The 21,943-nt window shown below is 40.6% G+C and overlaps 1 protein-coding gene across 1 annotated transcript in view; it reads right to left on the reverse strand.

Annotated features, from left to right (window-relative positions):
* LOC122802137 (centrosomal protein of 295 kDa-like) overlaps positions 1-21,943 on the reverse strand; it is a 1,720,043-nt gene that overhangs the window by 71,270 nt on the left and 1,626,830 nt on the right. Inside the window, exon 15 of the mRNA XM_044071818.1 lies at positions 7,422-7,598. Coding sequence (XP_043927753.1) covers positions 7,422-7,598 — 177 coding nt within the window. The remainder of the gene's footprint in view (positions 1-7,421; positions 7,599-21,943) is intronic.

Genomic DNA, 21,943 nt, shown 5'->3' on the forward strand with positions numbered 1-21,943 from the left:
GTGACCCGCTCCTAGATTTACTTAAAGCTAGGTTGATCAAATCTGTATCAACCCTCCCCGGGCCATTTGAAATCAAGTCCTGGCTATACCAGTAAAACAAGTCTTGTACTCCCTGTACCACCAAGCCATCCGCTAACCTTTTCGCCTCAATGCCTTTAGGTGTGGGAATTGCCGCTATTCCAAACAAATGCATCAAATCTCTTCCCAGCAAATTAACTGGACAAACTTTTGATATAATTACCCTACACCTAACAATTTGGTTTGTTTGCGGATCTGTGAACAATAGAGGATGAGACAGTGGTTCCTTATAGATTTTCCCATTTGCCGCTTTTACAAGGACAAACTCATCAGTTTCGCAGTTCGGAGGCAGAACTGCTGGACCCAAAAGTGTACGCGATGCACCTGAATCACATAAAAACTCCACTTTCTGTCCCTCAACCAAAAACTCTTATCATGGGTTTTTGATCTAGATGCATAGCAATACCCAAATTTGCCAGGTTTATGACTTCACAGTCACAATCCCGCCCTTCCTTATGAGTGTTCTGGCATTCATCGCAGAGAGTGTCTGCCTCATCATCATCACAATCATTCTCACTTTCTTCTTCTCTACAATAATGAATTTGGCGCCTTCCTTTACTATCATATAGTCATGCGGAGCCCTTGTTCGTAAGCTGTGGGGGATGTAGCCACTCTTCAAAGTCGGCAGCGAAGTGCCCACGTCTACCGCATTTAAAGCATTCTCCACGATTTAACCTTCCCTCATATTCCTCTGAATGTCTACCCGGTTCATTTAATGTGTCCCATTTCGGGCCCCCACATTTTTTTACGCCACCACGGCACCCTTGCCCCCTTTGGTCCTGTACCAAGAATATACCACCATCATCCCCTACTGCTAACAATTGTACTTTCTTTTTCTTTTTTAAATTGAAATGTCGCTCAGCATGCCGTGCATATTCAAACAAAGGTTGCAGTCTACATGTTCTATGATCTACCATATGCTTAGTTATACAACTACTTATCGGAGCCTTACAACCTTTAAGAAAAGCATTTTTCAATTGCTGTTCATACGGACTATCATTGGTCTGATCCTGCGGAATCATCATTCCACAATGGTTATTGAACACTTCTGTCAATCTTACAATATAGTGATCTACAGATTCATCATCATTTTGAATGCACTGATTTATTACTGTCCAATCTGCTCTTGGACGCCACTTATCAGAAATTCTCTTTAACAGATCAGTGACTCACGTGTCTAACACCCCAGAATTATGTTTTAATGTAGTGCCGTCATCTGCCTCACATGTCCAAGTACCACAAACTAAGTGCCAATCTGGACCCAGGATTTGTCGCACTACTTGTTCTACTTCTAAACCATTTAGATGATAACTTAAACGCATACAAACTATGTCCTCAGAAAACTTTTGAAAATTAACCTTGGTATGAGGAATACCATCTGTAGCTCGTTTTATATCCTCTCTAGCCCAGGGATGATAAACTAAAATAGTTGCCTCTTGTCCAACATCCCCTGCTTGTGGGTTTGCAACTTGTATTAAGGGAAGAGCTTCTGAACAGTCAGAAAGTTTAATGGCCCAACGTCCTTGCCCTGCTGGTCCTGACCTTAACTGCATAGGTTGGTCTACCTGTTGCAAAGCAATCTTGGGTACTATGGGAATTTGCGGGTAAATTGAAGGGGTCACAACACTTCCTTGAGTAGCCAATAACCCACCCTGCTGTACAGATCCCACATCTTCAGACTAATATTGAGGAGGTTCCGCCGGTACGGCAGCAGCAATTTCCCCATATGGTGGGGCAGTTGCCTGCCTTTGTACCGCACAAACTGTATGCTCATCCTCTTTATCTAAAAATAAAGCTACTTTTCCACTTGGCACCAGTGATCCTTTTTGATTTATTTTTTTCTTTTTCCTGGCACTGTTTTTCTTTTATAGCTCGTTTATTTGCTTCTTCTAACCATTTCTGTGCTTGGGGAAATCCCAATTGTCTTTGCTTCTTAGTTCTAGTTCCTGCATCTCTTTTCAAATCTCTAACCAATTTTGCACAGGCATTCTTATTCAGTGTACCATCAAAATCATATTTCAACTTCCACTTTTTCAAAAATTTAACATTATTTTTGTTTAAACCTTTCATATACTTAGCATCAACATTTAAACAGGCATCACTCTCATACTTGCAGCAACTTGAACCCATGTTTCCCCTAGATTTCTTACTTTAGGACTGTATCAAAGTTATTATATCTAGATTTCTTATTTTAGGACTGTATCAAAGTTACTTTACAGGGCTTATAAAATCGGGCTATCTTAACGGGTGATCCTAACAACAAGTAATCCTACCCACCCTTAAATAAAAATAAAACCCTTGTCGACAAGGTTAAATTAAATTAAAAGAAAATTTAGTTTTCATCCTACCTGAACCAGATGACACTCTGTTTCCCCTTTTCGTTCGGAAACCATCCCTCAGATAGGGATCAGAGAGCGGCCGGCCGCCTCTCAACGACAAATCAGTCGGAGGGCTTTCAGTCGAGGGAATCTTAAGATGAGAAACCCTCACCTGCACAGGTTTTTCGGTCTCTCTGTCGGTCTGATCCGTATCTTCGTAGAGGACCAAAATGTCAGAAGAAAAAATTCAAACAAGCCACATCTGCCTCAGGTGATGAAATACTTCTTTATTAGCAGCTAACCAGATTACACATCATGTTGGCCAAGATGATCTCCTCCTCTGGTCAACTTGTTTACTGACATCAACTTTTATACTGTAAGCAAAACAACTTTTTGTTACATTTCTGACAGTTGACAGTTGGCTATGGAAAAATACCTGTGGTAAACATGTTTACTACAAATCACTTCAAACCAACAGTTAGTATAGAATGTTCAAGAAGTACAGAATATTCAGTTCAACAATGGTAGCTCAAATTCTCCAGGACACACAGCCTGCTTCAGTAAATTAACTCTTACTCAGCCGTGCGTCCTTATCCCAGGCTTCACTAAGCTATAACCAAGTCTCTTTATTCTGAAAAGCAGAAAACAGTTATTATTCAGGTTTATAAGCAATGCTGCATTTTGTTCACAGATGAGGCCCATCTTTAATAGGCATATCCCAACAAATAGCATGTTCACTTTGCAAGAAGAGGAAAAAGACAAACAACAGTATGTTTTTTAAAACTTTTCTGTTAACTGTCTGATGGTCCTCACATGGTCATTGCAGCAAGCACCCTTCATGTCTGCCTAGATGATGACTTACTATGCCTTCTACCTCTCAGCTTTTAGTTATGCCACTGACCATACTTATCCAATGACTAATGAATGAACTAAGGCTAATTGGAGGAGCTAATGGTTGGCAGATGCTAAGCTAAAAACCATATAGAAAAAATAGCAATCACGATACACATTGGGGTTCCTCGTGTTTGGTGGGAGGGGAAACAAAAAGCTTCACAGCAGGCTTGGAAGCTTGGGATGAATATCCCAAAAGAGACATAGGAAGTATCAGGGTTATTACCATGACAAAAACAAGAAGGGTTCCATTGATGCATGGTCAAAGTGGGCTTGTGTAAGTACTTCTCAGTTAAATTCAAGTCTCACTAAGGAAGATCATCTGCTTTTTTGTGGCCTCTAATGCAACACCACTTAATAAATTGCTTAATTAGTAATAAAGATGCTAGAGGAGGTCCTTAGGTATGCAGGCTGAAATGACTGAAAGATGTACTTTCACTGATGCACAGACAACCCTGAACTGTACAACTTTGACAGGTACTGCAAAATCAAGGATACTAATGCTGAAAGGGGGCCCTGATTCCTCCCCTTGCACCACAAGGAAAACCTCTGACATTTAGCTGGTTAAGACTCCTTGACAGGAAGCATCCTACCTTTATCATATTTACCATGTTCTCTGCTAAAAGATGCCTTAAGTGCAGCTGGGTCAAAATCACTTAAGCTGTTAGTCTGGATGTCTGCAAATGGGGGTACATCAGGGACCCTTGAGCTGAATGAAGAAACCCATAAAGAGGTAGCATGAATGATTTCTCCCTTGCCATGTCTAACAGGTAGGAGAGATAATGCTGCCTGGGTCAAAAAAGGTGCAACAAGCTGTGCTTTTCTCTCCTCCTACCATTTTTCTGCATCAACTTGAGGGATAGGGCATTAGACAGCAAGAATACAGAAAAAGACTGGCCCAACTAAAGAAGACACCTACTGCCCAAGCATCTCTGTGTGGTGCTCTGCAGCACAACTTCTTCAGCTCTCTGTTGTTCACAAAAACAAATATATTTATTTTTGTACACCCTATCTACGCAGCTAATGAAGAAATACATCATAGTCCAGCATCCACATGTGGGGATCTACCTCTGATCTTTGAAATGATCCACCAAGGAGTTCTACGAGGGAAAATGTAGAAGGTCCTTAGGTGTATACATGACTTTGATGCAGTCTCCCAAACCATTATGGTTATTCCGAGGGGCTAGCCAATAAGCAGTCAGAGTACAGGTGAAGGAGGGAGCTAGAACATTTTGAAGACTGGCTGTGTTTTGCCTCCTGGGCCAATAATGCTACTGTAGTACTGAGAATGATGAACAGGGGATAAGCTGTGTGAAGACAGAGTAAGGAAAAAAAAACACAGCATACAGAAAAGGCTAGGAATGGCCATGGTAAAGGTGAGAAAGAACTCAGAACTTCATAAATCTGGAATTTTTAGACAAACTTGTGTGAAGAATACAAAAAATATTTTTAAGTGTCATTTGAAATCTTGTAGTTTAATAAATGCATTAACATTTTTCCTGCTTTAACTAATGCAGATCACAGACAGCAACTGAGAGGCAACTGCATGACAATGACGGTACTATTCACGGGAAATTTTCAGATATGTGATTACACATGTGACCTACACAAGTCTGTATGACTACTTTGTGTGCTATGAACACAAAATAAGAAAGGTTTAAATATACTATAAAACATACAACAGATAGCAGTAACACAGAGAAAAATATATTAACAAAATATATTTTTAAAGACAACGGCGATATGGATACTTAGTGGATTCTTAAAGGGAAATGTTTTACACGCAAGACTGGTAAACTAAGCATTTCTAGTAATACCAAAATGTTCATGGCTGCTCACTGGGACTGCAATAAAGGAAGCAACATGTCATTCTGTGTGCATCCAAGGGCCCAGCAGTTAATGAAATTGACATACTTGATGCCAACAACATTCAATATCAAAGTTTATATGAAATTCCTGTAGTGTATTTATTTTAACTTTTTATTAAATTCTGTAAATTCCCATACTATATTTAGTATATTGATGTACTGCACTTACTAAGTCAGAAAATAATGATTTGAGTTTATGATTTTTGCACCTGTAATATACTGAACTTGCTTAAAGATTCTAATTAGGATACTATATTTAGTATATTGATGTACTGCACTTACTAAGTCAGAAAATAATGATTTGAGTTTATGACTTTTGCACCTGTAATATACTGAACTTGCTTAAAGATTCTAATTAGGATACATAGAATATCAAAGATAAGAACCTTACAACATCAGTCTTAGCAGTGTTATACATCTAGGTGCAACAGACATTGGGAGTGATAAAATCTTCAGTTTTTTTTTTTTTTTTTTTGCAAATGTAGGTGTATCAGACATTTGGGCTGACCATGAATAAGTATATTCTGGATAACTGTGACTGACAAAGTGGTAAAACCAGTAGTCTTGAATGGAATAATAAATATACAAGATACAGTTTAGAAATTATTGTGGCTTTAACTTAGCAAACTTCCCAAATTAACAAGGTTTATTTTTATATTTACAAGTTTACAAAAAAGAGACAGTATGTAATATCCTGTCCAGTTAGGATATGAAGAGGCAAACAAAGACAAGCTGTTGTAGTACTAGGGCATCAAAGAATATACACTTTCTACATTTAGAGTTTAGGACAAGTTAAGATTTTAGGTCCGACTCCTGGCCAACAAATTGCTAATGCAGTAAATAATGAATTAGATACCTTACACTACACAGTAAAATTCAAATTGTGTCATTTTAATTTAAAAGACAAGAAGCGACAAATTAAGTATTTAATATTTTTGTACAACAATCCCCATGGTACACGTTAACTCAGTTAAACAAGGAATTTCAAAGGTACACAGGTTTTAGACAATGGCAGGAAAACCTGCACTCTTGCAAAGGGTGAAAAACCAAAATGCGCTAGTGACTGATACGTATTCAAATGGATTAAGGTTACTACTGCTTGTAAACTGTATATTAACCACAACCAGATTATTATCATCATTTTTGCACATGTGCATATTTGTTCTATACTCTCACAATGAAAGCTGTTCTGTGGGGTGAATGTACATTCAGGGAATTTAACACTGGATCGACAGTGCATTATAATGATTCAAATCCATTTGAGGAGGATGTGAGAGGCAAGTTCTTACTAGATAAAAGATATGAAACAAGTAAAATTGGAAAGGAGTGTCCTGTTAAACAAATGAGAGCCCTAAATCCTTATTTGTTCCAGCCTGCATAGTTTACCACCCTTTAATTTCTTAATAAGGAAGAAAAAGTTTCAAAATGGACTATTTCTAAGTGCTTGTCCCACTTTCTGTTATTCATGTCATGACAAGCCTTTTCTAGGAAAAATCACAGTGCATTCTACCAAAGGCTACATCTCCTGCTTTTCTGGGAAGGAGTCAACAACAGAAACATTCTGGAGGCAACAATTTAGTCTTCTATCCATAACTTTGCCAAGCATTACAAAACTGATTGTTTTTCTAGAACTAGGGCACAATTCTTCAGGAGCTACTGGACTCTGATCCTTCTTCCACCTCACCTTCCTTCTAAGCTTTGGTATTCGTCCCATTTGTTATTAGGGTACTGCAACAATGATCTAATAATGTAGACAATACTGTTGTGTAAGTAAACTTCCCATAACAATAGATGTTTGAATAGATCACTGTTGCGCTATAAACACCTCCCTCCTTTTTGTGTGTTGTTTTGCCAGGGTGCAGATCCCTATCTTTCCCACTTTTCTTAATATATACTTATTACCGATCCCAAAACCTTTGCCAATATCCTCACTGACAAAGTAAAAAATGGCTCTATTCACTTCCATTCATGCTTCATGGTATGAAAATCTTCCAGTTCGAAAGCAGGTATATGTTTGCAAAGTGTTTGGACTGAGTTACATAGAGTTTAAGTGTTTACTCTTGATTTGGTCCACATAGCATTAATGCACATTCCTTTGATTTAGCAGTGTTGCACTGTCAGAAAAATGTTAAAAATCCAACTTCTGTAAGTAATGCAACATTTTTGCAAAGTTTAATGCAAAAGGTCAAATATAGAAAAAGTGAAGGAGCTAAATTAAAAGCTACAAGCGCAATTAAAAAATATATATATATATATATGTACATACAGAGAGATAGGTTTCAGTCTCTGGATCTTCACTGCCACGTACTGTATCAGTGACGTTACTCTTCATAACATCCTCACCCTGGACATTTGAATGTTCTTGCGCTACTAAAGTGCTGTCACTTAAACTGACCAGAGTCAACTCAGATTCTTCCATAATGCCCTTTCCAGTCTCAGTTTCCTAGAAAAGAATCAGCAAATGTAAATCAAAGGACAATATGCAAGAGAAACAACAAAAGATATCTCTATAAAGATGAAAAAAATCAAAACAACAGTACTAGCGTGAGCACGAACACACACACACAAATATATATAAACAAACAATGAGAACACAGATGTGGGTGGACAGCTGCAAAATGTCCTCAACATTTGAAATGACATATTTTAACTCTGTTTTTCACAAGAATTTTGATGTTTCCAAGTATGACTGCAGAGTCAAAGATGGTATCCCCTATTCAAGGACCAAACCTATGGTCTCCAAGAAGACCAAATACTCTTAACTGTTAGATGCACACGCATAACCAACCATCAGTTTTCTTTTCTGCAACTTGCAGTCAAGAAGGTGATTTGCTTATTCACTGACAAACTTCAATTACACAGCTACGGCTTTGAATGTATATCCATACCTGCCAAGGGTGCCTCCTAAGGAGCAACTTCAGAGCCGGAGAAAGAACACCCCAAGTTGAGAAGGTTGGTTCCAGTACCCATGTTATATGCAGAGATAAGATAAATATTATCTAAATGATACTTCTCAGCATCTTCCAAAAGCTTTGACCCCCTCTCCACCAGTGGGCTGTCAAGTCTAAAACTCTTGTTTTTACTGTCAAAGTCTAGTTTGCCTTAACCTGTCCTACTCCCGCCTGCCACTGCAGCTGACCCCAACCTTAAGTTTACATGTGGTAAGCCCACACAACAGCTCCAGCCTCTGTACATCTTTTTCGGGCTGAGTCTCACCAGGCACTCTACACTCCTAGGTCTACTTCCAGAAGCAGGTCCCAGTATCATTGTACTGAGCAAGACTCTCTATTTTATTTAGCAGAACATTCTCTAAAACTAGTCCAAAAGAGTAAAAAACAACTGCACAGCTGGGAGTTTTTATTCTGATTCTCTAAAACTAAAAAAAATTGCCTAACTCAGAAAGCCTATGCCATGTGCTAAAATGGACAGAGTGTCCAATAGGTGAGCCTCTAATTCAGGAGTAACACTGTGGGTTCTGTCTAGCCTGTGGAAGAGTGGCTCAACTTTATGCCCTTGGACAGAAGGGATAATGCAAGTTTGCCAATCCTGTCCACATGCATTTTCTTATAACCCCCCCCCCCCAAAAAAAATATTGCCAAACCCCAAATGGCGGTAACTAAGAAAATAAATAACACAGCCAAAATGCCAAGCGGCTCACACTATTACTAATAAAATGCAATAAAACCATAGCAAGCGCTTTCCTCTATCAAACACAGATTTAATCAAACTTGTGTTTTCGGATATTTACTTTTTACACATTTAGTAGGCACTACTTTAACTCTTGTCTGTTTTTTGCCCTCTTTTGTCCTTTTATGCTTTTTGATTGTTTACCGACTGGTTAATTGCGACTTTTGTGAATATTTAAGGGAATTCTTTGACGTCAATTGAAGGTATATAACCAAGGTGTTAGTCTCTTTTTGTAAGATTTTTTTATCAAGTGCTTTTTAAGCTGCAGTACAAGTGGCTTTGGTATTCTTCACCAGTATACTGGAGCTTCGCTTGAAGTGCTTTCTTAAACTGGGATTGTACGAGGGAGAAGTACAAATAAAAGTGAACACTTTTGACCCTTAGGAATACTATCATGGGGGCTACATATTTCATAAAAACTCCAAGCAGAAGACAGTCTAAAGGGAGAGGCAGTACACTGGAAGTGGCAATCCTTAGCCTCGAATCTGAGGAATCCCCTATGTTCATTGTGTACTGGAACATGCAAGCAAGGTGTCCTTCAGGTTCAGTGTGACCATAAATACTCTTGGTATTAACAAGAGGAGAAGTGACTGGAGGGGCAGCATTTCTAGTGTTAAAGTTCAGAAATAGATAGAGTTATGTACTTCCCATAATTCGGCATCTGTGCTATCCAGTGTCACTATTCTTCACAGATGGGTCTAGGATCCAACTTCGGATCTGAGCAGGCCACTTTTCAGACAGATCAAGAGCTCAAGCTCCTCCCCTTCCCATAACTCTTACTACAGTCTAATTCTCATCAGAGAGAGTTTGCAAAGTTAGCTGAAATGCAGAAACACAACATCTGTAACACAACCAATTCAGCCTCACCATGCCTGCCAGAAGGAAGGTGGGATTGGAGGGCGGGAATGTGAGGAATAATGACACTTCATAGCACATATGCCAAGTTATGGCAAGTGCATAACTCTTTATCTGATGCTATTCGTGTCATCATTCCTCTCAGATGGATCAGAATTCCCAGCTACTATGTACCCTGGGTGGCCTCAAGGAAGGATATGCCAGAGCATGGAGGAACCAAAGGAAGCCCTGTTCCTAGAAACCAAATCCAATTTGTAGTGCAAAATGAAGGTATGAGAATTAGACCAATTCGCAGAAGCACAGATCTTATCAAGGGAAAGTTTAGCCAAGAAGGCCAATGTCACAGCAACAGACCTAGCGGAGTGGACCTTAACTGGTCTGGACAGTTCTAAATTCCAACTAGCATAAATGAAGGAAATACAACCAGAAATCCACCTGGAAATAGTCACTTTGGAAATTGCCTAACCCCTTCTGTTTTGGGAGAAAGCCACAAAAATTTGGTCTGACTTTCTAAACTCCTCAGTCTTTTTCAAATAAAAATGCAATCGTCTGTGGACACCTAAACAATGTAAGATATATTTTCCTTTATTAGAGTAATTACAGATCCAAAAACAACGAAGCAGAGTCCAAACTGGCTGTAATCTTTTATTATAAAACATAAGCACTTTCGGGTTAAAAACCCTTCATCAGACAAACTTCACATAGTGATAGCAGTCTTTAAATATTAAAACAATTTTAAAAACAACCAATCACTTTCTGTGTTTGACCCGCCTTTTCTTTAAGGCTGGTTTTAAAGGTACAGAATTATTTAACGCAGGTGGGCTGTCAGCAGCCAACTGTATAATCCATCTTAATTCTACATACTCCATACTTTTTTTTTCATGTGTGCAACATGCAGAATCATAAAAGCAAAAGTATGATCAGGAAAGCTAGAAACATGCTGGTACAATGCATTATGTTTATCCTTCTGTCTAATGGATGAGAAATGATGCAATATTCTTGTTTTTAACTTACAATTAGTTTTTCCAACATAGAAACTTGGGACATAACTTGCAGCATGCCAAGTAAACCACTTACTCTGTATGGCAATCTGCATAAAACTCAAAAGTATATTTTTTTATTTGTGACAGGATGTACAAAACAATTTAAACCATTCACATTTGAACATGCTTTGCAATGCCTACAGGGAAAAGTCCCTGTTCTCATGTGTGCACAGGAAATGCGGTTTACCTTTTTCTTATTTTTTAACCCAGGTTCTATGCATAACATGTCTTTTATATTGCTATTTTGCTTGAAGGTAAATCTAGGTTCATAGGTTAGTACTAAGCTAAATGCCCTTGCGAGCCAATTTAAGCCTAGCCAATTATCCCTTGTGAGACTCAAACCCTGCACCTTGTGCTTGCAAGGCAAACACCTTAACATTAGGATATTCTTCAAGTGATTGTCACTTCTTAATATCTTCCAGTTTTGCTTAATGATGTCACAAATCCCATGTACATTATTGCTATAACGTAGCATTACCTTCCATGGTTGCCATGGATTCTAACAGCAACACTTCTACCATAGCTCGGGTTGATGACATCACACAGGGAACCAAACAGTCCAATATCAGCATGGGAGCGAGACTGAAAACTTCGCTTCCTTCCTCTTCATCATCTTCTTTTTTTGCAGCAAGGAGCATTTCCATGACTTTTTCAACTTTCCCAGTACCACCAGTAAGGAAGAAAATAGAAAACAGGCAAGGTTGCTCGGCACAGAGGGATGTGAAATGGCAGAGAGTCATGAACTGACTGATTTTAATGACTGTATTGTATTTACTATATCTAATGTTCAATTGACTAAAGAACAAATCAATGTTTTAGGCAAAGGATTGCACATGCTTGGGCGGAATGTTATTTTGAATGATATGTTCAGGGGAAATAGCCACCATACTAATGTTATGAAACATCTGAGTACTTTTGTACCAGCTATGCATCCCACAGTTCGTACATTCTTAAAAACCTGAGAGGATGAAATAACTTTCTCTTGACAATGCAACATGCAGGTTTAACAATTTAACTTATTTGGAGAGGCAAGCACTGTTAGACTTGATGAATGATGACAGACTGGTTCTTAAACCAGCTGATAAGGGTGGTAGTGTTGCAGTCATGGATACTACAGCATATACACATTCCTTGGATGCCCTAACTACTGACATTAGTACTTATACATATATTTCACCCTTGATAGTCAAGCAATATATATGTAATGCTGGCAAGAAGCCAAGGGCTTTAAGAATAAATGGAGTTTTAGATGATGACTTGTATGCATTTTTAAGAATTTAACATCCAGTAATTCCTCTTTTTAAAGCGCTGCTTAAAATGCATACGTATACCCTACCCCCACCTATGAGACCTATAGTTTCAGGAAGGGGATGGGTTACTGAGCATTTATCTATGTGGGTAGAAGTAAAGTTGAAAAACCTGCTTGCACATTTTCCTAGGATTTTGAAAGATACTGCACATTTTTTTTATCCAAACTGTATGATGCTTGCCAAGCTTTAAGACTTGAAGAATGTGTTGATGGTGACCATGGACATTAACAGTCTGTTCATGGTCATCACAAATTAATTTGGGTTAAAGGCAGTGAAAGAGGTATTGCATACAGTTAATATATATGATGAAAACGCCAACACTTTAATCTTGGAAGCATTAGCACTAGTGTTAGAAAATAACATCTTCCTTTGTAATAGAGCACACTATAGGAAGGTACAGGGTGTTGCCATGGGCACATCCTGAGCCAACTCTTACGCTAGTGTTAGCCTTTTGAGAAGACATCTATGAGAGACTTCAATAATTTTTTATGCCAGATTTGTTGTTGATATTTTTTTGTTATGGGCACAGGGCAGTGATGAACTGTTGGATTTTGTTGATTACCTGGATAAAACTGATTTTCTCAGGTTTTCAGTAGATTACACCAATGAGACCACTGCCTTTTCAAATGTCACATTAAATAAAAATGTAAGTGGTAAGCTAGATACCATTCTGCATAGGAAACAATGCTGGAGAAATCATTAATTAAATGGACATAGTATGCATCCTAGGCATACTTTTCATAACATTATGCAAGGTAAAGGATATAGAGTTTCTCGGCTGTGCACAGACAATGAGTTTCATAAAGAAACTGATGTGCTAAATGAACATTTTAAGGAAAAGGGATATTCAAAGGAAAACTTAGAAAAAACTAAGAATTGTATAATATCTAACAAGGAAGTTAGGGCTAGACCATGGTTTTCTGATAAAGGGCAGCAGGGAGATAAGTTAGTGTCATTTATTAAATATGACAAAAAACCCAAGGTAATGCTACGTTATAGCAATAATGTACATGGGATCTGCGACATCATTAAGCAAAACTGGAAGATATTAAGAAGTGACAATCACTTAAAGGATATTTTAGATGAGAAACCTAGAATTACCTTCAAGCGAAATAGCAATATGAAAGACATGTTATGCAAAGAACCTGGGTTAAAAAAAAAAATCACAAAAAGGTAAACAGCATTTCTTCTGCAAACATGAGAACAGGGACTTTTCCCTGTAGACACTGCAAAGCATGTTCAAATGTGAATGGTTTAAATTATTTTGTACATCCTGTCACAAATAAAAAATATAATTTTGAGTTTTATGCAGATTGCCATACAGCAAACGTGGTTTACTTGACATGCTGCAAGTTAGTCCGAGTTTCTATGTTGGAAAAACTAATTGCAAGTTAAAAACGAGAATACTGCATCATTTGTCATCCATTAGACAGAAGGATAAACATAATGCATTGTACCATCATGTTTTGAGCTTTCCAGATTATACTTGTCCTTTTATGGTTCTGCATGTTGCACAGATGAAAAAAAGGGAAGGGGGGGACATTGTCAAAGATATGGAGTATGCAGAATTAAGATGGATTATACAGTTGGCTTCTGACTGCCCACCTCAGTTAAATAATCCTGTACCTTTAAAACCAGCCTTAAAGAAAAGGCGGGTCAAACACAGAAAGTGATTGGTTGTTTTTAAAATTGTTTTAATATTTAAAGACTGCTATGATTATTGAAGTTTGTCTGATGAAGGACTTTTAACCCGAAAGCGCTTAAGTTTTATTATAAAAGATTACGGCCAGTTTGGACTCTGCTTTGTTTATTTTCGGATCTGTTGTTACAAAAGGTTGGAGAAAAGTCCTTAAGGAAAGTTATGAGGATTGTGTTTTGCTACATTATTAGAGTAATTAGGGAAGAAGACCGGCAGTTGAATCAACTGATTGAGATTTGCTTCAGAGGCCACTTTGGGGAGAAAGGAAGGATTTGTTCAAACAGACAACCTGTCCTTGTGAAAAATCATAAACTGGGGCTTAATGTACAGAGTCCGTAGTTCAGAGACCCTCTTGGCAGTAGTAATGGCTACTAAAAAGGCCGTCTTCCAGAACACAAATTTAATGTTGCATGAATTAGCAGGTTCAAATGGTTTTTGCATAACAGACTGCAGCACCAAAGTCAAGTCCCATGTCCCATGGAGGTGATGAATCCTTAATAGGAGGCCTAAGAAGGAAAGCTCCTTTCATAAAGGAGTTGCACAAAGTACAGTTGTGTACACTTACCATAAATGTAGATGCTCGAGTGTATTCACTGTTGCAGTCATCACTTTTGGGTTATCTGCTTGCAGTAGCCCTCACTCGGCCTGATTGACAAAGTCTAGGGTCCTGCGTCGGATGCTGTCCCTTCTTCCATGATGTCAGGTCGTCAGGGGTATAAAATTCGCAGCCGACGCCATTACATCAGTTTTTCTTGCCCCAGATGTCAGGTGCCTCCTTAATGGGAAGCAATCAAATCTATAAATATACAAGGTTATACCTCCAACAAAAAAGCAAATACACCAAAAAGCTTTTGAAGATAGCAAAGGAAAGTAGAGGTATATCCAAAATAAGAAGGGGGCTGGAGGGAGGGTAACTAGGACTGCAATAGTGAATACATTCGAACATCTAAATTTATGGTAAGTGTACACAATTGTACTATGTTCTTCGTGTTTCACTGTTGCAGTCATCACATTTGGGTAGACTCCCAAAGCTAAGAATGGGAGGAGGAATTTAAATAGAATTAGGACCAGCTAAAAGGCCTTGCAAGACTGCAGTGGCAAAGCCAGCTCTGGACTTAGAGAAAATTGGCAGATGGTAATGCCTGGTGAAAGTATGTACAGAACTCCAGGTAGCAGCTTCTAGGATGTCCCTGGTAGGGACACCACTCAGAAAGGCTGTAGAGGTAGATGCAGCCCTGGTAGAGTGGGGTCTGATCTGCTGTGGGAAATGTTTTCTATGGTGTTTGTAGCAGAAATGAATGCAATGGCCTATCCATTTGGAAATGGTTTGTTTTGAAATAGTCTTCCCCTCTGCCCCTGCAGAAAATGCCACCAACAATTGATCAGATTTCCTTTGAGGTTTAGTTCTGTCCAATTAGAATCTAAGTTGTCTGTGCACGTCTAAGGAGTGCAGAATCCTTTCCCCTTTGTTCTGTGGATTAGGAAAGAAGGTTGGCAAATGTACGGACTGATTAAGGGCCACACCGGATACCACCTTGGGCATGAAGGAGGGACTGGTCCTGAGGGACACCCTGTCCGCATGAAAGATAATGAAAGGCTCCACTGCCATAAGGGCCTGTAATTCAGATACCCTTCTTGCTGAAGTGATTGCTAAAAGGAATGCTGTTTTCCAAGAAAGGAATAAGTCCGCAGTGGCAGCTGGCTCGAAAGGAGGAAGGGTGAGCTTTTCCAATACAAAGTTGAGGTCCCAGGCTGGAGTTAGAACTCTCCTGGGTGGTCGTAGATTTTTGGCCCCTCTGAGGAACTGCTTAAGCAGTGGATGAGAGAAGAGGGGAGGTTCTGTGTTACAATGAGCTGAGATGGCTGAGGCATGAATTTTGATGGAGGAGAAAGACAGGCCCTTATGAAGCATCTCAGTTAAGTACTGTAAAATCTGAGGTAAACTGGGTACTGTTCTGCTCATCCCTTGAGATTGGTTCCAGGCACATAATCTTTTCCATTTTTCAGCTAAGACTTTCTAGTACTAGGCCTCCTTGCCTCTAAAATGATATCCATCACTGGTTTACTGAGGGATGGCAAAGGAAAAATTATACAATTAGCCAGGCTGCTAGATTCAGTGTTTGAACTGAGAGTGCAGAATTTGGTTCTCCTACTGAGACAATAGAGTAGGAGTGAGGCAGGTGCCATGGGGCCAACAGTGACACACTGCACAAGAGGGGGTATCAGTGTTGGCGTGGCCAGTTTGGTGCAATCAAAATCGCCCTTGGTTTGTCTTGTTTGATCTTTAGTAGTACTTTGGAGAGCAGAGGCAGAGGAGGAAAGGCATAAAATGATAGGTTTTTCCAGGTGAAGGACAGAGCATCCACTTTCCAAGCTTGTTTGTGGGGAGTCCTTGTGCAAAACTTGTCCAACTGATAGTTTGGGGGGGGGGCAAACAGGTCTATATCTGGGCTCCCCCATTTGCTTGTCAGCATGTTGAAAATCCTTAGTTCCATTTTCTACTCGTGTGGGTCCATGAGGTTTCTGCTTAGTTCGTCTGCCAGTGTATTTAGTTTTCCTGGCAGGAATTGAGCTTGCAGATGTACTTGATAGCTCAGGGTTGTGTTCCACAATGCCATGCCTAGTCTGCAGAGGGGGTAAGAATGTGTACCCCCCTGCTTGTTTATGTACAACATAACAGTGGTGTTGTCCGTCTTTATCATTAATTGTCTTGGAAGAATGTGGTCCTTGAAGGCTGTCAGAGCATTCTGTACAGCTAACATTTCTTTTTGATTGATATGCAGGTGCATTTGACTTGGGGTCCATTTGCACTGAATGCACTTCCCTGCCAAATGAGCCCCCCATGCATAATCTGATGCATCTGTTGTTAGGGTATGGGTGGCAGGGGGTGTTGTGAATGGTAGTCCCTTGTTAAGGTGGCACGCCTCTTCCCACCAAAGAAATTCCAGGCGTAGGCAAGGTATGATAGGAATCATTGTTTCTAGATCCTGAGAATGTTGACATCACAGGCTTTTTAGGTACCATTGTAGTTTCCTCAAATGTAGTCTTGCATATGGAATTAGAAGAATGCAGGAGGCCATGAATCCCAAGGCTTGCAATATTTGCCTTGCAGATAACAGGGTTTTCGTGGCCACTAGTTTGAAGTAGGTTGTTAGATGAATTTGTTTCTCTGGTGTGAGGAAAGCCATCTGGGAAGTTGTATTCAAGCTTGCTCCCAGGAATATAATTTGTTGACATGGTACCAGGTGTGATTTATTTTCGTTTATAGTGTACCCCAGACAAGTTAGCACTCTTTGTACAAAAGCCAGATGATTCAAAAGTATGTCCTGGCTTTCTGCCTGAATTAGACAATCATCCAGGTATGGGTATATTTGAATATTTCTTTGCCTGCAAAATGCAATGACTGGGGCTAGGCACTTTGTGAATACCTTGGGCACAGTAGATAAGCCAAAAGGCAGTGCAGAGAACTGGTAGTGATTGAAGCCTGCTTTGAAGCGTAGATATCTTCTGCAAGATTCCCTGATTGGGATGAGCAGGTATGCTTCCTTTAAGTCAAGTGTTGCCATCCAGGTATCTTTTCCTAGCAAGGGAAGCAACTGGTGAAGAGTCAGCATCTTGAATTTTGGAACCACCAAAAAGGTGTTTAGAGTAGACAAGTCCATGATAGGACGCCATAAATTGTCTTTTCTGGGTACCAGGAAAAGTCTGGAGTAGAAACCTTGCCCTTTTTCCTCTTCTGGCACAGTTTGAATAGCCTTTATGGGAGGGTGGCCTAATGGTTAAGGTGTTTGCCTTACAAACACAAGGTGCAGGGTTTGAATCTCACAAGGGATAATTGGCTAGGCTTAAAATGGCTCACAAGGGCAGTTAGCCTAGTATGAACCTATTTATTTTATTTAAAAGAGAGAGTATTTGCTTTTGAGCCACTGCCCACTGATTTGGGGGTAGATCTGGCCAACCGTTGGGCGTTAGCAAAGTGTGAAAGTGAAATCTGTATCCTTGGGACACTATATTTTAAACCCATTTGTCCTGGGTAATGAGTTCCCAGTTTTTGGCCTGCAGACCAATCTTTCCCTCTAAAGGAGCAGTCAGTTGAGAAGTGCTAGGAAGTTTTAAAGTCAAGTCATTGAGACAGTTTTCCATAGGGGGGAAGTCTTACTACTCCCAGATTTGGAAGTGGAGGCCCCCCACTGCTTAGTCTTGTGCGTACCCTGGGACTGAAACCGGAGGTTTCTACTGGGTCTGGGTTTGGATTGGGAAGACGTGGAAGGAGCAGGAAAGGACCAATTCTTAAAGGACCAAAGCCTACTAAATCTTGGAGGTTGAACTTGTAAGAAATCTTTAACAGTTTGCAATGATTTATCTTTAGCTACCATCTTTTTAAGAACTTCCTCAGCTTTATTGCCAAACAGGCAGTCCTGATTCAAGGGACCATCCAACAGTTTAGCTAACATGATCAGGCAAAGATTGCTCATTAAGCCAAGCATGCCTTCTGAGTACAGACCCAGTGATAGCAGCCCTGCAAGAGGCCGCTAAAGAATCAAACCCACATTTCAAAGTATGTTTTCTAACCTGTTCAGCAGAATGCATCAAATCGTGTAAATCCTTATTTCAGCACAGTCAGGAATCAACATCATTTTCTGTTTAAGCAATCCAATAATATGGTGTTGATACTTTAACATATGAAACTGACAGTTTAAGGCCCTAATGGCCAAAGTTGCAGAAGTGTATACATTCTTACCCCATCTATCCAGCGTCCTGGAATCTCTATCAGAAGGGGTAGGATTTCTGGCAGTAGAAGCCTTAATGCCCTTGGGTCCCTGTGAAATAGTCTCTGGATCCGCAGTAGGATTTTTAAAAAGGAACTTGTGAGAATCAGGAACCCTGTAATATCTGTCAGGTTTCCTGGGAGCAGGAGGCAAAGAATCAGGGGCAAAACTAGATTCCGAAAAGGCATCATCTACAATGTCTAGTATAGGAGGAATAGCTAAAGGCCTAAGGTGAGGCAGGAGTAAGAAGTCCCTAAGCCTCTTTTTAGAATCAGGGAAATCCTGGCTTTCCCAGTGGAAATGCTCCCTTAGAGTGTGGAAGGTTTCACCAAAACAGAAATCCTCTGGAGGAGAAGCAGAGGGAATACAGTCCTCTGCATCAGAATCCTCATAAGTAGATAAGGGTAAATCCAGATTATCAGAAGAATCAGAATCCTGGTCTGAAGATTCATAAACAAATTCAGTCCTAGGTCTCTTAGAAGAGGAAGGCTGGCTTCCACTGATTAGAGTTTTAAGGTCTTCAGCCAGTCTTATCATTTGTTTTTTTAGGTATAGAGACCTGAGCATGCAGCCTGGGCGTTGGTTTTCTAGGCAAGGTTCGAGGTTTAGGCCTTAAAGAAGAAGGAGGCATTGGTTTAATATGCAAGTCCGTAGGCCTGAATACACCCTTAGAAGCCGGTGCCTGCACATCTGCTCCGGACCCATCCAAGGTAGAGACATCCGCAAGTTCCACAGTTGAAGCATATCGTGGCATACCGGACTTCGAATGGGTCTCATTAGACGCCTGCGAGTCAGAAGTAGCGGGTATCAGGAGCTGTGAAAGCGCCTCACTGAGTACAGGCGAACTGGTGACTGGCTTAGGAGAAGTGTCGTTGGCAGTTTTGGACTGAGGCGGCCTGTCTCTGTCTTTATCTTTGCATTTGGAATACCGGTAGTCGGATGGCTTACCGACGACATTTCTGGATAATTGAACAGAGAACCGAAATATTTAGACGCAAAAATATACCGACGATGGATAGTGCATTGATTAAATAAGGCACAAAACCGACAGCAAGGTACGTCGTGGTCAGGGCCTAGGCAAGGAGTACAGTATGAATGAAAATCTTTGTGAGGTATTTGCTTTCCACAAGTAATGCAAATAACAACTTTTACTGACATCGGAAAAGAGCAAGAAAAAGTTTCCCCAATGGGGTACTTAGCTTTAGTTAAAGACTTCGGTTTTGAAACTCGAAAATGAAAATTTCAGGAGACGGCCAACCAGCACTTGTGAACTGCTTCTGCTTCGGACACCGCACGGCAAGAAAGACTGATGTAATGGCGTCGGCTGCATGTTTTATAACCCTGACGACCGGACGTCATGGAAGAAGGGACAGCAACCGACGCAGGACCCAAGACTTTGTTAATCAGGCCGACTGAAGGCTACTGCAAGCAGATAACCCAAAAGTGATGACTGCAACAGTGAAACACTAAGAACATCTTGGAAGAAAAGGTAGCTCATTGCTGACATGGAAATTAAAGATGGCAGCCAACTGGAGTTTAATAGTAGAGAAACCTGCCCCATTCTGAAAGAGGGGAGATAAGAAGAGCAAGATAAAAGGAATAGGGATTAAAAAGGGATCTAGATTCCATTGTCTGGCCCAAATGGAAAACCTTTTCAAATTACTGGAATACACTTTCTTTGTATACGTTTTTTGAGAAGCCAAAATAATGTTCCTCACCGGGGAAGGAAGCCTGGACTGTGTCAGGATTACTGGAACTGGAGAAACCATGTGGTGGTAGACAAAGGATCTGGAGATTGGGAAGTGGAAGCCCCCAGGGGTGGGAGATGAGATCCAGAATGAGATCCAGCATCCAAGGTGAATACTTCAGATGACACCTTAGGAAGGAGAACTACACCTGACGAGGCCAGAAAGGGGCAATGAGGATGAGAGAGTTATTTAAGCGATGAGCTTTCTGTAAGACTTTGGGTATTAAGGGAATAGGAGGAGAAGCATAGAGGAGACCCGGAGGCCAGTCGTGAACAAGAGCATCCTTGGATGACTCCCCTGATGGGGGAATCAAGCCAAAGTAATTGCTGCATTTGTAGTTGACTGAGGAAGTAAAAAGATCACAGCATAGTTGATCTGCCTTGCTACTGATGGATTCAGGGACCACTCATGAGGACACAAGATAGGCTTGCTAAGTTTGTCGGCCAGCACGTTGGAACTCTCGGGCATATGAGTTGCAAGAAGAAAGCGCCTGGAAGACATTGCCCATTCACGCACTCTCATGGCCTCTCTGCACAGAGGATAAGAACATGTTCTCCTTGCTTGTTGACGTACCAGACTACAGCCATGTTGTCCATCTGAATTGCTATAGTCTCCAGAGGGAAGCAGTCCTGAAAGGCTTGCAACGTTAAAAGAATTCCACTCATCTCCAGAACATTTGTGTGCAATTTGGTCTCTATAGGGGACCATGTGGCTGGAACCATTCTGCCCTGAAAATCCCACTTCCCCAAACAGGGAGGCGTCCATGGTCACTGTGGCCTTGGGTGGTGGAAGACAAAAGGGCATGCTTAGAAAAGGGTCTTGAGATTGAAGCCACCAAATAAAATGATTCCTGCATACCTGTGTCAGTTTTGATGTCATAGATATGGGCTGAAACAGAATGGACCACTGGACTGCCAGAGTCCATTGCAGAACTCGCATATGATACCTGGCAAGTGGCACCAACTGAATGGCAGCCACCATAGAGCCTAGTGCTTTGAGAATCAAATGAACTGGTGGGAGTGTTAGATTCAACAAAAGAGAAACTTGATCCTGAATCCGCTGGACCCTGTGGATAGGTTGTACTGCAGTCTTTGATATGTCCAACTGGACTCCAATGAATTCCAGGTTTTGGCTTGGAACTAGATTTGACTTAGGCAGGTTCACCGTGACACCTAGATGCTGGAAAAGCCTGAGGACATACCTCGTTGGCAGTGTTAGTCGATGCCTCGTAGGAGCCATGAGGAGCCAATCATCCATATATGAGAAAACCTGGAAACCCTGCAGTCTTAGATGAGTTGCCACCACTGCCATACATTTGATAAACACCCAAAAGGCTGTGGTGAGTCCAAAGGGCAGGGCTCTGAACTGATGACTGGCCCTTAGCCAAAACTGTAAATGTCTCCAGGAGCATCTGTCGATCTTTATATGATAGTACGCATCCTTGAGATCCACTGAGCACATCCAATTGCCCTTGTGCCACAGAGACAGAATGGACTGTACAGTGACCCTCTGGAACCTGGACTTCTTAACACAAAGGTTTAGCTTGCTGAGGTCCTTGGTCTTTTTTGGCTCCAAAAAGAAGCGAGAGGAAGTTCTGGATACTTGTCCTGTCGAGACCTCTTGAATGGCTCTTTTTTGAAGGAAGTCTTGCACCTCGAGACAGACCAACTTCCTTTG

This window comes from Protopterus annectens, chromosome 5.part0 (genome assembly GCF_019279795.1).
Source record: "Protopterus annectens isolate FY-2018-M chromosome 5.part0, PAN1.0, whole genome shotgun sequence".
Lineage (NCBI taxonomy): Eukaryota > Metazoa > Chordata > Ceratodontiformes > Protopteridae > Protopterus > Protopterus annectens.